This window comes from Rattus rattus, chromosome 4 (assembly GCF_011064425.1).
Source record: "Rattus rattus isolate New Zealand chromosome 4, Rrattus_CSIRO_v1, whole genome shotgun sequence".
Taxonomy (NCBI): Eukaryota; Metazoa; Chordata; class Mammalia; order Rodentia; family Muridae; genus Rattus; species Rattus rattus.
Window position 1 is genome coordinate 176021258 of NC_046157.1, and position 15480 is coordinate 176036737.

General features: G+C 48.7%; 1 protein-coding gene across 1 annotated transcript in view; it reads right to left on the reverse strand.

The window, feature by feature from the left end:
• Mtcl1 (microtubule crosslinking factor 1) overlaps positions 1–15480 on the reverse strand; it is a 122670-nt gene that overhangs the window by 17229 nt on the left and 89961 nt on the right. Inside the window, exons 7-10 of the mRNA XM_032901723.1 lie at positions 15205–15327; positions 11953–12183; positions 10220–10417; positions 2138–2305 (exon numbers count right to left, since the gene is read on the reverse strand). Coding sequence (XP_032757614.1) covers positions 2138–2305; positions 10220–10417; positions 11953–12183; positions 15205–15327 — 720 coding nt within the window. The remainder of the gene's footprint in view (positions 1–2137; positions 2306–10219; positions 10418–11952; positions 12184–15204; positions 15328–15480) is intronic.

The window sequence follows — 15480 nt, forward strand, 5'->3', positions numbered from 1 at the left end:
GATGGGAAGGGACCAGCCCACGGTGGGTGATGCTGCCCCGGGGCTGGTGGTCCTGGGTACTTTAAAAAAGGCAGACCGAGCAAGCTTCAAGGAGCAAGCCAGTAAGCAGCACCCCTCCATGGCTTCTGCTTCAGTTGTCTCCAGGTTCCTGCCTTGGGTTCCTGCCCTAACTCCCTTCAGTGATGGATGGCAATGTGGAAGTATAGGTTGAAATGAACTTTTTTCCTCACCAAGTTGCTTTTAGTCGTGTTTTGTCAGAAAGGTTAAAAACCCAACTACAACAATAAAATTCTAAATGTCAAAAGTGAAGGAGCAACCTTTCTAACACAGAGAATAGAAAACACGCAATAAGAACAAAAACAATGCTTGCCAGTAGACCTGCCCTTCCAGACAGACAAGGGAGGGTCTTCAAACAGAAGAAACATGGACCAATACTTTATCGGAAAATGCACAATGAAAATGGCAGCTATAAATATAAAACTCATTTCTTCCATTTTAAGTGGTTTTAAACACCACACCATTCCTCTGAAGCAAAAACAGATGAGATACATTTGTATATACAGCACATACAGATGAGATACATTTGTATATACAGCACATACAGATGTGCTACATTTGTATACACAGCACATACAGATATGATATACTTATATGTAGCACATACATATGTGATACATTTGTATATACAGCACATACAGATGTAAAAAGTGGTACAGAGAGGATGAGGGGGATGAAGTACTTGCTGGTCAAAGATCCCTAGAGATGCAGCCATGGGCCTCATGCATGCTAGGCAATTACCTTTATACTGAAATTGCTTCCAGTTAGTTACCAAGGATGACCTTAGACTTGGGATCTCTCTGCCTCAGCCTTCCTACAAGTATGCACACCAAGCCCAGCTGATCAAGGACTGTCTCATTTGTTGCTAGATCCTCAGTATTTAGAGGAAGTCTTAGTTTGGGAGGGAAAAAAAAACAACCAACCAACAAACAAATAAAAAAAGAGAGACTTGGGCTCCACTAAAAACTATCTAGGCTTTTGTTTTGTGTTTAAGTGCAAAAAAGGTCAAACTGGGCTCAGAACAAGTAAATTAGCATTATCTGCCATTCACTGAACCTGGGCTGTGTGTTGAGGACACTTCCTAAACAGTTAGGCAGAAGATGAACAGTCTGTGGTACCGCCTGGCTTCTAAACTTGAGGGTCTAGCTTGTTTCCTGACAGGAAGGCCCTCTTCTTCCCAGGCTTTATTTGCAGCCGACACACTAGTGGAGCTCGGGCTCTTCTGAGGCCAAGAAGCAGTGTCTAAAAGTGGCTGGCAGAACAATTACATTTTCCTTCTTGTCTACAACTGCAGACCGTGTGGGACACATAGGGAAGCTGAGCTCAGCCGAGGGGTCCTATGGCCTGAGACGCACTCCGCGGGCTGGGCTGTAAATCCTCTCTGGAGGTGCTGCACATGGGCTCTTCCCACCCTAGCTCTGACTCGGATTTGAGGCGAGCTCAGTTTCTTCAGCATAAAAAGGAGATTGGACTTGATGAGGCTTCCCAGCCATGAGCGGAAGCTCTTACCGATATTCTGGAATTTCTCAAGGGCAGCCCTATGTCGCCTTTTTCAGAGGTCACAAAACCACAGTGTGAAGATCACAAAACCACGTACACTTCTCACATCTTAGCACTTGGCAGGCCAAAGAGGCTAGTGAATCTCTGTGAGGTCAGCTCGGTCTACACGGCAAGTTCCGGTACAGCTAGAACTACACAATAAGACCCCGTCTCAAAAAGGACAGAGAGTCGGCTCTGGCTTCTTGTGGTCCAGAATAGTCATCTCCATATGTCCACAGGTTCAGGCTGCCAGCCCTTCAATGGAGCTACTCCATGGCCTCATTTAGCGTCCACGGGACAAATAATAAAACAAAATGGTACTGTTGAAGGTGTACCTCGCCCCTAGGGAGGAGATTACTGTGAGCAGCGGTACCTGGGTGGTGAGGCACGTCACAGGCAGCCTCCTGTTCTGCTTTCCGTGCCCCTGCAGCGGGGTTGCTGTGGAGAACCTACCTGCGCCTCTTCCCCACCCATCCTGGATACGGTAGAGGGGACAGACACATGGGGTGTTCAAAAGGGAGGTGGCGCGGGGGCCAGGTACCTGTTCCAGGCGGCACTTGAGCACAGCCCACTCCACATCCCACGCAGCCTTGTCGCTAGCATATTGCTGCTGCAGACGCAGACGCGCATGCTCGTCTTCGCGAAGCTCGGAACGGAAGTCCTCCAGCAGGGCCTTGAGGGCCCTGAAGAGCTGCTGGTTTTCCACCACCTGTGGGAACAGAGCTCGGTTAGGCTACTTCTCTGAGTGTCTCAGAGATGGGAAGCAGAGGGGCTCGGTCAGTGGGGGCTGCAGCTTGTGCCGGGTTCCCTGCAGAAGACACAGGTGGGTGGGGCCTCCAATCATGGATAGTGGCAAGATGGTCCCACCCTGAAGCCAAGGTCCCCGGGCAGGTGTGTCCAGAGGCCGAACCATGGCTTGGTGCTATGGGCACTTGCAGCAGAGGCACTCTGAGCTCTGAGTGTTAGAATCAATAAAGTGCCAAAAACCACAGGGAACCCCTGAATGCCAGGCTGTCAGGACTTTTTGGGACTTCAGACATCCAGGACACTGAGTTAGGCTGGCTGGCTATGTTATGACATCACTCCAGTGCCAGCTACTGAGCTGGAAGTAATCTCTGAGGTCCTAAGTGGCTCTTAGAGACATGGGGGTTGGGGGCAGCGTCACTCTTTGGGTTTCGAAGAGGCTCTAAAGATGAGAAGCAAGGCGGGGTGGGAGGGGAGCTTCTGAGAGTTCCTAATTGGAGCCAGCAGTGAAAAGTGCATCTCACAGGGTTTGCTGATCCCGAGACCAAACTATTACCTCACCGTTTGTTCTTCACATAAAAGCTACCAAGCTCTCCAGACCCTGCCCAGCCTTTGAAGGCACACTTCAAAACTCTGATTTCTGCTTTAGTGTGTGTTGCCAATGGCCTTGCGTCACAACGCCTGGCATACAGCCCCTGTAATCCCAGCCCTGGAGAGAGAGGCTAAACAGGAGGATTCCAAGTCTAGGGCCAGCCTGAGCTACACGGTGAGATTGTCTCTTGGGAACTGAAAAGGCGAGAAGAGGGAAGGAGGGAAATACAGGAGGGAGGTCTGTCTGAATTAAACGCTCCGAGTAATTATGGCGTTTTGATAATATAGGCAGCCATGGGCCCAGTGAGACATAAAGCACTGAGTTCCTGAGTTCTTGGTCCGATGACGTCATGGTGTTCCTGGTTCGGTTTACTCTGGAAAGCACAGGGAACTAGGAACTAAGTCACGCCTCGAGCATTTCAGTTCTGCCTCAGGGCGGCAGAGCCCCTCGGGCTCACACCGACACTCGAGTGCCCAGGAAACTCACTAGCTGCTCCACTCAGCCGGTAACACAGGCTCCAGTCGGAGTCTACAGACAGGACCACTTCTCAGGCAGGGACGTATAACCATCTATCTCGGGCCGCACGTGGTGCAGGATAGCCACGAATGCAGATGAGCACACAGAAGCAAACTCACTGAAGGTGTTTATAGACAACTCCAGCTGTGTGGTTCCCGGATGGACACTCCTGAATCCACTAACCACAGGCAGAAAAGAATGTCACACAGGGGAAGAACTTAAGAAACGTTGTGCGTATGTTTAACAAGTTTAATCACTCACAGCGTATTAATGACCTGGAAGGGCATGGTTGTCCCCGAAATTTATGGGAAAGTTACTAGATCAAATGGAGTTGGATCTCGTCAGTGACTAGGTCTATTAGTATTTAGTATCATTTTTAAATTTCTGACCATCACCACCACGGTTTACTTGTGACAAAAGGCATTAAAAGTAAAATTCAGCTAACATTTGAAAAATTGGGCAGGTAGAAAACTTCCTAAAGATTTAAACAGCCCCTCCAGCTACGAATCCTCACGGAGATGGATACCCACGAACACATAAACTCCACATCTAAAGCGCCTACAGGGGAGCTGGAGAGATGGCTCAGTGGTTAAGAGCCCTGGCTGCTCTTCCAGTGCCCCAGATTGGAGTCACACCGCCTACATGGTGGCCCTCAACCCTGAGCTCCAGTTCTAGGAATCCAACGCCCCCTACTGGTCTCTGTGGACCCTACGTGCACTTGGTGCAGATACACTTGGCAGGCAAACCTCCCATCAACAAAAGAGAAATACGCATTTTCACGTGGGATCTTCTGAAAAATTATCTAGTTCGTAAGATTTATTTTTCACCTTTAGATCTTTAAAAATCACTACCTTTCGAATCAAATAAAACGTAAGTGTGAAATAACCGCAAGAGTTTCGATCTGGTCTCTGGGGTCATCATTCATCCTGTTTATATGGGAAAGCATTCTTACACGTAATCCACAGTTTCCATCCATCCCAAGTCAGATAGAGGCTCAGCCTGTGAAGGATCATCCCCTGCGTCACGTGGCTACTAACAACATTAGAATCTGAGCATTACAGGCTCTCTGCAGATTGAAATTTTACTGTCACTGGAAGCAAAGCTGGCAGGTCTTGGCATTAGCAAACACCGCGTCCGATGAAATTAAGCCTTAACGTTTGTAGGCGCATCTGGTTCCGAGTCATCGGGATAATACCCTCCGATCCCAGGGCAGTATTCTTACCCTATGAGCTTCAAAACTGCTCCAAAACAGAGGCAAGCAGGCCCAGAGAATCAATGTGACTGCCGCTTGCTATCATAACCACCCCAAGAAGCCCCGCCTTGGGACAGCAGTGAGCCAGGCAGCTTCTGCCATGAACTCACCACAACACGTCACATCTCTGGAGACTCCCATGCCACGGGTGGGCACGGTTCTTCCACATGGGTTTTATGCGCACGCATGAATCCAGTAGTAACAGTCACTACTACCTAACAATTTACTTTTAATTCTATTTATTTTGTATGTGTCTTGTTTAGCTTGCGTATATCCCATGCACTCCATGCGTAATCAGCAGACGGTTGTGAGCCACCGTGGACCCTGGGACTCGAACCTGGATCCTCTGGGAGAGCGGGTAGTGCTCTTCCCTGGGAAGAGCATTGTAGACCCTACTTACCACCTCGTATCTGCCAGGATGCACACTAGCTTATACTCATCTGTAGGCCCTCATATTCCTCCAATCTTGGTGCGCTTTATAGAGAGAGGAAGAACTAAAGTTCGGAGCAAACAGGCACAGTAAGTCCCACTCCGGACTATAACCTCTAAGCCAGAAACATTTAAAACTTCACAGTACACTGAGCCCAGCTCTTTCCACTGTGTTGGGGAAGCCATCCTGTCCCTGAGGAACTGTCATCACCTTTGTCATCTCTCTTCTGATGCCTCTTGCTGGGACAGGTTTCAGGGTAAAGAGAGAGAGGCTATCCAAAGGAAGGTAAATGTATTAACCGAAGGAGAGTCTCTGTGGGTTCGAGGCCAGCCAGGGCTACAGAGGGAAGACTGCGCTCCATGAAGATTTCTATCTGGGAAGTTATCTGGACACAAGAGATTTATGAACTTTTTGTACCAGAGTCCAACTATGCAGTTTTTTAGTTTGTACATTCCAGCACAGTTTTAACCTAAACAAGACAAAATAAACAAAACCACACACGACTTCCCAAGTTTTTCAGAGTGGCTGGAATACACCAGCAGCCTTACTGTTTCCTGCTCCTTTGTTTGGGGACATTCCAGTTCACAGCTCATCTCTTTTGGGTGGGGCGCTATAAAATCCAAAACGTAAGTCTGTGCTCACGGGTCATTCTTTTCAACAGGTTCAAGGTTGTCCTTCAGTCACCCAGGGTGCCTTGCAAGCCTGTGGTATTCACAGCAAGTGAAGCAGGAGCGTGGATGAGGTGGTTTAACAAGTTACTTGTGGTGCTATTTTTTTTTTCAGAATCTGAGATTTCTGAGACCCGTGCACCACAGAAAACAGCAGCCCTGTGAAGGGGGAAGCCATCTTCAGCACGGCCTAGCCTGCCTCTTTAAGCCATCAACTTTGGAAACAGTCTTAATCTAAAGGTGAATAGGACACTCTGACCTGCCACAGTGGGGTGAGCCACAAAATACCAGGCACGACACAGCGCTGATGGCCTCTGCCTCCTGTTTACTTCAGCTACTCACATAGGCAGGGGAGATCTGCAGTGTTGGGAGAGCTGCCCCGGTTGCCTGACCCATGCATGGCCAGTTTCTATTTGACAAAGATGAGAAGGGAGCTTATGTGGCGTTCAATAAAAGCAAACGAATCAATTCCAGGCAGTCCACATCTATTGGCAGGAAACCCAAACAAGTCCTTAAAAACGATAGATCCACGTATCAGCAACATTTTCCTGCACGAGCCATTGGTCACTCCTGCCTTCATTGTTACACGGAGATTAAATTCAGCATTCTTCCCTGCAACCATTATCTTTCTGCAGATAAAAGAGAATGGGCCACTGAAGACTGACCTTGAGAGTAGAATCTACGGTGGGAGCTCGAAGGAATGTTACTCCCGGTCACCATTCGCCTTCTGGCTGGGAAGGTGCCAGGGGCTGATGGCCAAGAGGGCGCTCTGCCTACAGTCTAAGAGTCCCCCCAGGAATAAAACCAGGTGGCTGGGGAAGTATTAAATAATTTGATGATGATGATGATGATAATTTAATAATAGGTAATAACTTGGTATGTATAACCTGAGAAATCAGGACAAGCCTGATGAAAAGCAGCTGATCATTTGAGCCACTGTTCAGCAAGCTCTAGGGTCTGCCTTCCTTGTGGAAGGTATGCTGTGGACTACTGAGTGAGCTGCATTCTGGGAGGGAGGCTGGAGGAGGGGAGGAGCCTCTTACTAAGCACCTTAAGCACAGAGGCAGGTTTTTACATCTGTGTGCGGCAGCGAAGACATGACCAAGACCAACTTGTGTGTGATCGTGTGCTCTGCTCTAGTTTGCTCTGGCCTGACTCCTAGGGAAGCTACAGGATCTAAATAAACCAGGCCGCAGTGTAAAACCCAAAATGTACGTACAATCGAGAATCAAGAGGGTAACCTCTTAAAGAATTAATTCTTCCTGGACGGAGCAGGGACTGAACCCAGGGCCTTGTGCACTGAAAACGAGTGCCTTACTGCTGAGCTACACTGACATCCTCTGGTCACTGAAGTTTGTTGTTTGTTTTTGGAGGCAAGGTTTTGCTGTGTAGCCTGAGTTGACCTCTAACTTGAAATCTGCCTGCCTCAGGCTCCTGAGTGCTGCAATCATAGGTAAGTATCACCACAGCTGGTGGGGGAAGGGGCGTTAGAGTAGTTGTCCTGACATGCTAATCTCATCAATCAATCTTTCCAGACTTTTCTTTATCTTGGAGAAAGACAGACACACAGAGAAGCAACAGAGAAGCCAGAGTCTATTAGCTGAGGGAAGGCCAGCTTTGGGGACAACCCCTTACGATTTTAACACTGCAGCCATCCTGGGGACGAAGGACTCTAGCAATACCGTGAATGGTGTCTCAGAGATCAACGTGAAATCTCGTTTCTAACGCTGTCCTTGTGAATCTTACATTAGGCTCACTGAGTGCTCATGAATTTTGTCGTATCTCTGTATGTCAGAGTAACTTTCTTTTAACTTATTCTAATGCTGGGAACGATGAGGAGTTTTCTCTCTAGCCATGCAAGCCACACCCTTTGTTTTGCCCTGAGGCGATAGGGTCGAAGTGCTGGCAACACGAATCACCTGTGTATCAGACCTCCATTTCAGCAATTACTAAACAGTACAACGTGCATAAATGGCCTCAGTGATGCTGGCCTCAAATGGCCACGGGGCAGCCGACAGCCCTGAGCTGGACGTGAACCATAAACAGCCAGTTGTCCCCTGCCCCAGCCTCAGCGGCAAAGAATATGAAAGTGCACACTGAGTTTGAGAACGAGGTCAGTGCCCTGGGGTTGTGTAACTGAAGACTGGGAAGCAGGGGGCGTTGGCATAACCAGATGCCTGCCAACCTGTTGAATTTTGCTTCTCGTACTCAATGTGAGTGGACACCTGCGATGTTTAATGCCTGTGGACATAATAAATGTTGCCATCAACAGGGCTTCACTGTGGGAACTGCAGCAAAACGCAGATCTGGGAAACGTTGCTGGTTGCTTATCAATCCTTAGGAAAGCCGTCTGGCCACGTTTCCCATGCTACTCATCACACCCCCAGAGGTTCTCGGGGCTCCGAAGGGGCCGGGGGTCTGCACAGAAGCGTTTTAAAAACACAAGCAGTGTCTCTTGCATCCTGACTGCCAGGCTGATGACCACGCCACTCCCAGAGCGGCAAATCCTCTGACAGAGAATGTTCGCTCTCAGTGGAGCAGCTGTCGCTTACAGTGGAGCTTATCAGTCTCAAGTCCTCACCGCAGGGCATTGTGTACACTTTCCCTTTCAGGACTGCAGGCTGGTGGGCCCAGAGAGGCGCAGACCTGATTCTGACATGCGCACTCCCCCAGCAGCCCAGACCTGATTCTGACTTGCGCACTCCCCCAGCAGCCCATCCTCCACCCTTATGTGGTGGAAACTCACACATCTGCCACGGAAGGCCAGGGGGAGGTAAACATTCAGGCACACTGATGGGTGGTTCTAGCTGAGTGACTTTACATTATTTTTCACCCCAAGGGTAACATTTTCCATGACTGTTTAGAAAAGCAGATGTGTTGCAGCTCTTCCTTTCTCCAAAGCCTTTGGGTGCTCTCCTGGGAAAGGCCCACCATGTGGTCTTTGTATTGACAGGTTTCTCTCTAAGTATTGATTGAAGCCAATCGCAGACGCTTCGGACCACGGACAGCATCTCTTTTCAAATCAATAAAATACCTACAGCTTAAAGCTTTTTTCATAGCGTGCACCATTCTAGTTTCTAACTAGATCACTGCTGGAAAACTTGTCCCATGACCTCAAATCTCCCCGGGGATTCTGGCACACTGACGCACTTCCTGATGAGTGAGTGTGAGGAGAGGCTCCTTTGAAAGTTATTATCTCCATCCTGAGTCACACTGCTCCAGGGGGAACGAGGGTGGGTGGGGTACAGACACTGTTCTGATTTGTGTATGAAGAGAAAGTGCTGAGAGGAACCCCAAATATCCCCTTAGCCTGCACTCCAAATAGCACTGTTTTCTCATTGGTGTCTGCACCAAAGTTCTGGTGACAGCTAACTTCCACTGGACCATGCAACTCTGGACAGAGGGGACAGGTGAGAAAGGAACGGCAGCTACAGCACACTGCAGGGGTAATCCACAATGCCTGTGGCTGGGGGGCTGGGCAAAGCCCAGTGCCAAAACCTGCACCCTTACTCCAGCAAGCAAGCAGCCAGGGTGGGGACTCCAGGCTTCCTTCTGGAACCCTCTGAGAAGCCAGGGAGGGTCAGAAAGTACTCAGAGATCTCTCAGGATCTCAAGCCTCCAAATAATTGTTATAGAGATACGAAAGAAAGGAAGAAAGAAAGAGAGAGAGAGAGAGAGAGAGAGAGAAGAGAGAGAAAGAAAGAAAGAAAGAAAGAAAGAAAGAAAGAAAGAAAGAAAGAAAGAAAGAAAGAAAGAAAGAAAGAAAGGTAGAAAGATAGTTTATGTGGTTCTGGGGGGAGTTGGCTTTCAGAGTTTCTGTTGTGGTCATGACACTAAACATCTAGTAATGTTTAATTTCCACTCCTCTTCTCACATGCTAGGATTTGTCACATGTCCAAAGCACATGTTGTATGCTTCATGTGCCATGAAATACTTTGTACATGATGGGAATTTAGGCAAATACTTTATTTTTCCTCACAAACTATGTTACCAATGCAGTGCTCTTGGCACAGACTATTCAGTTAAACACCAATCAAAACGCCCTGCAAAGTTGTTACCTCTCTATGAGAAAAACAAGTATTCTCCCTTCTTACAAATCTGCCTACTGAATTTCTTCATCCCTAGACCAATTTTCTGGATCCAAGGAGGCAGGAACTCGACATACCTGATCTTACAAGGGTCCTAAGCTGTGGGCTAACCAGATGAATGGAAAAGCCAACACTGGAGTGAAAGTCATGTCATGACATCTGGGGACTTCCCAGCCTCGTCAACTCCCTCCCCAATACCAACTGGTGGTCAGAGTTAGCCAAGGACTTTTGTGCACCCAGGAACGTCAGCATTTGGAATAAGATGACAGAGAAACATCTCCGGAGTCTCCCTCTGGGGTGTCCAGAATGCTGGCCTTAGAGCTAGGCACCCACCTGTTTGTTGAGTGGTCCCCCATCTGCAGTCTGCAGCCGTGATCCGTGTTCGCTCATCTGTACCGGGGAGTGTGGGGCAGGCTCTCCCATGGGAAGGCCACAGCCTCGATCAGTGTCCTCTTGGTCTGTTCCGTCTGTCTGGTGGCCCCCCTGGACTCCAAGCTCAGCAAGCCCAGGCACATTCTCTGGATGGTCGCTCTGAAAGCAGCAGGCATGATGATCTTAACTTCGCCTGTATTCTTTTGTTCTACAGACGACTTTCAAATGTGACAGAGTCTCATTGTGAGTAGCCAGCACTAGCCTTAAACGCCTGGTCTCACACAAGGTTCACACTAGAACTCTGCGTGACCTGATGGGGTGACTGCTCACCTTGAAAGTGACTAATTTCTTCTCAGTCTTTTTCCCCTAAGAGGCCCATTCATCTAAGCAGTTCAGGACTGGGGCTCAATTTGTTAGAAAAGGTTCATGAAAATTTTTATGTTTCGTAAAGTACGATCGCCCGCAGAGGTAGCATTATGAATGACAGAGGAGGAATTCCAGTGTGTCCATCAACCAGAATCCTCACAGCCAAGGCTAAGTTTTGCTTAACCATGTTCTTCCACGTCATGGATCCCGGGAACATGGTTGAATTAATTTTTAAGGATGTTCCTCAATCTGAGGAGAGAGAATTGGCATTCACAGGGAAACTCAAATGGCATGCGACGTTTACTCAAGGGCAGACAAAAAGGCTTCCGCAGCTCAAAGGGCTCCAAGTTCTCACAAAGCAGGAGCTGCTGAGTTAGTAGCTTGTGCGGCTGCTCAGGCCGTCCACAATGTAAAACTGGGGGACAGGGCACGCAAAGCCACAGGGCAAGCACTTGGTCAGTAAGGAGCTGGTCAGTGCCAAGTAAGGTGGCCCACACCTGTAATCTCAACAACGGGGAGGCCCAGGAATAAGAATCTCAGGTTCAAAGTCAGCCTAGGCTACATACAAAAATCCTATTTAAAAAGCAAAAACCTAAGGGGCAAGAGACAGGGCTCAGAGGCTAAGAGCACTTGCTGCCCGTGCACAGAGAGACCTGGTTTCAGGTCCCTGCACCCACATGGCAGCTCATAACCGTCCACTCCAGTTCAGGAGATCCCACAACCACTTCCGGGTGCTGCAGGCACACGGATGGTGCGCAGACATCCGCGCATATGGGACACACATTTACCAACCAAATTTCCTATGTGGAAATGGAACTAAACAGAAAGCAACAAACAAACCCTGCTCTAAATCTAGGGATTGTGACACACCAGGTAAACATGTACAGATGTCAGAGGTGACAGAGCGACCCCTGTAAGGCTTAGAAGGAATCCTTACAAAGCCGGAGGGATATGGGAGTACGAAGGACAGGGGACATTTGTGCACCAGCTTTTATAAACCGCTGAGCTTAGACGAGAAGTGAAGGCACCTGGGTGATGACCTCAAAGATTGATATCTATCCACAACAAAGGGGATGTGGGAGCAGGACTGTTCCAGAGTGGAATTAAACACGGAGACACTCTTAGAACCAAGTCCAACGCTCAGGTTGGTTTTTGTGCGCATGCGCATTGCGTGATGCGCATGCGCCTAGAGAGGCCATTCCGTTTCTGAGGCTCAGATCGATATAGAAAGATAAATAAAAACAAGGGACACGATGGTTAAGGCAGTTGGATGGGGATGGGTGCCAAGGATACAACAGATGCAAACTAAACGGGGTGGGAGGCATTACCTCCGCGAAATCCTCTCCTCCCTCCTCCATCTGCTTCCCTTGGCGCCAGTGTTTCAGCAGCCACCTGAGCTTGACGTAGAAGAGGAAAATGTTCTGCTTCAGGGACCGGAGCTCCTGCTGCAGCATATTCTTCTCGTCACTCCAAGTTCGCTTGTGAAGGGTGTTCTGCAGGGCCAGGCTGTGCATCTCCAGCTCTTTCCACCTCAGAGCGTAGAGGTGGTCCTCCTCCATCTTAAACAGAACCAAGAAACTGTCAGAAACCAGTTGATCCGATGTGCCATCCAAACCCTACCAAGGTTCTCTAGAGCGGCCTACTGCCCCAGCTTTATGGTGTGCTGGAGATGTGAAACGTGGGGAATCCTTTAAGGTTTAGGGTGATTAATGGGCTCGTGAATTCTGTGACATAGAAGCAAACGCTGTTTGAAAGGAAGGCATCACAACCTGCTTCTCTGCCGACCTCTCAGTGCTTAACAGGAATTTCCATCCCCAATCAGGAAAATGCTAGTTGGGTGCATGCTCACGATTGACTTAGATGCCGGGTGAGGAGACCTCAATTCCCCTGTGTGCCTATGCTAGGCACACATCATCACAATAACAGAAAATAGAAATCTACCTCTTACTTCCTGTGGTTTTTTTCTCCCAAGCCCTGGTAGAGAATACCGAGACAATGGGAGACCCACTGTGCACTGGAAAACTAGAGCACTCCTGAGCATGTAGGATTCCACTGTGTGAGCAATGGTGATAACCCGTCTCCACATTCAATGTGATCATTGCTTCACGAAGCATCATTAAAGAATCACCCATCTCTACCTCCACATTAACGTCCTGGGCTTTTTTCTTTTTGAAGACAGGGTCTCACTATGTCCCTCAGAATGTCCTCCTACACTTGGGCTAAAAGCAAGTCTCTTCCCTCACCCTTCAAAGTAGCTGGAACCAAAGACACCAGCCACCACAGTCCTTAAAAAAAAAACTCTATGGAGGTCTTCCAAGCCGGAAGCAATTACTGTACATCGGCACTAAGCAAAGGAATACAAATAAAATCTTATTTTGCAGATAAAGACTCAAGGATAACCCTCCTTGTAGTGACAGTGAGGCCGGAGAGCAATGGCTTCTAAACAGAAGTTAGGGTTAGAATGGCAGCCCCTACCCCTGCCTGACTCAACGCTCAGACCGAAAGCAGAGGAAGTATTTTTTTCCCGATCAACCACTAGATTCATTCTTAAGAACCACTGGCTTACAACTGCAGCTGCCTGGTGGAGACCAGGCACCATGACCGATGTGCTAAATGAACCCTGGGCCGCATGGGTGTGTGGTGTGGCTACCATCATGGTACCTGCTCCATTTCAAGCTGGACTTCAAGCAGGAAGAAGAGGAAAGACCACTGATTCCCACACCTCCTCTACAGACCTCAGAGTTGCAATGCTGGCCGTTGTCATATAGACATGACAGCATGGAGTGCAGAACACAACACGGTGCTCTGAAAATCCAGCCCTGCACCTCCTCCGTGCTCTTCTGGCTGGGGAAACTGCAGCCACCTCAGAGGGAGGCGAAGGCAACAGCATCTACTCCCACCACGCTGTGGAATGGCATCATCGCTCAGGGAGCTGGGCCTCCCAAGGCGCTCTGCTGAAACCTGCAGCACCCAGTCCAGACCTTTTGTTCCAGTCCACTAAGTGCCTCTTGAGCTCAGAGCTTGGCCTTGTGCCCTCTGGTGACATTGAGTCCCTTCTTGGCAAACTAAAAGACAACAGCTCCTCCTTTGAAGTCTGTTACAACATACTCCTTGATTGTAAGTCCAAGTGCTGCGCACGACTAAGACTCTGCCACTGTGTCACCAGCATCTCCAGTGACAGACTCACCTTTCAAACCATTTTACAGAGTGATGCAGATGTGTGCGTGCATGCATGAGTGCGTGCACGCACCACATTAGTGGGGGTGAGGGGTAGACTCCTCTCTTACATAATTCTCTCTGCTCTGTAACAATATTTGATACTTCACCTGTACCTGGAAAGGAGTGTGCAACTCTGAAGCACAGCCAGGGACACTCAGGAGTCTGGCATTCGGCTCTGCCCTCTGAAAGCTACAAGGTATGGCAGTCACTGCCTGCATTAGCCTGTGACCCACTTAAGAGACTCTTGGCCTCAGTCACCATAGAGGTGTATGCCTACAGCACACATCCCTGGCCAAAACAAATTCTTGGATATACCGAACGACTCCTTTGCACAGTATACGTGTTTTTGAACCATCGAGGTATATAGTCCAACACCAACACCAATGCCAACGCTCTGCTGTCTTCTTTTGAAGCTACAGTTCTCTTCCAAGAGGGAGCAAATGGGGAGAAGAGGAGCCCTAACAATTCTGCATCTAGATCCCGGCTCACAACTTAATTAGATTCGGGGTGGCAGTGCAGTGTCCTCGGAGGACCAGGGCAGGAGCACCTGGATCTGGGAATCCCTTAGTGGATAGAGGTTAATTAGCCTTTGACTTGTAACTTTAAAAATAACTGCAAGTTAATCAGGCCACACCTCAATTAGTGGCAGGGTTTTTTTTTTTGTTTTGTTTTTTTTTGTTTTTTTTTTTTTAAGACAACAGTTTAGGGTAAGTTTGTTTCTATTTGACAACTCCGTTTATTGACAGACTCATGTACTGCCTTGGTTACGTTTAACACCTTGTTTTGTAGTAGTTTACTGGCATGGTTGCATGAAAGTTCAAATAGATCTGAAGATCCCCACCCCCCCACCCCCAACACTACATTTCTCCTTCTCCAAGGCTTTGTTTTCTGTTGGCCAACCACGGTCCCAAAATACTGAAGAGAAAGAAAACCCCCCAAATAGCGAATTCATCTAAATAATGTTTACTATAGTGTTTTCTTATAGTGGTTTTACTTCCTGATTAATGATTGCTGTCCCGCTCTACCATGTGTGACCTGCAAGGAAACTGTACAGGAATAAACCACATACAAGGAGTTTGGCACTCTCTGTGGTTTCAAGGCATCTCTGGAATGTTCTAGAATGGCCCTCTGAGCATTAGGATAGACTACATGACTGAAAGGTGGGCTGCAGGGAAGGTGGACAGGTTCCCTCTGGTGCATCTAAGAGGAAGCCTCTCAGCCAAGTGACCTGTGTAGCCGCTCATGGGCCTTGGCACCTGCCCGCAACAGACAGCGTCACTTTAAAATGCGTCACACCACTGCTCCTGAGGAGGTCTGTGGTCCACAGAGCAGGCGTATGGCAATCCTCAGGGAATATTTACCTTTCGGATCTTGTTTGTGTATGTCTCTGTCTCCTCCTGGTGCAGTCTGGCCGCCTGCTCGAGCTGACCCTGTAGCTCTTCTACCGACACACTCTGCTCGGTTAAAACTGGGGAGCCCCTGAGCTGATCGGCAGGATAAAGGAAGGGTTTAGTGGAAGAGAGAACTTGGCCTCACGTGATGACGCAGGACACACATCTGGACAAGGTGACACAGACGGGAGCACAGCGGATGCAGCAGTGGAGTGACCACGGCAACCTCCCCAGGGCTTCCCCCAG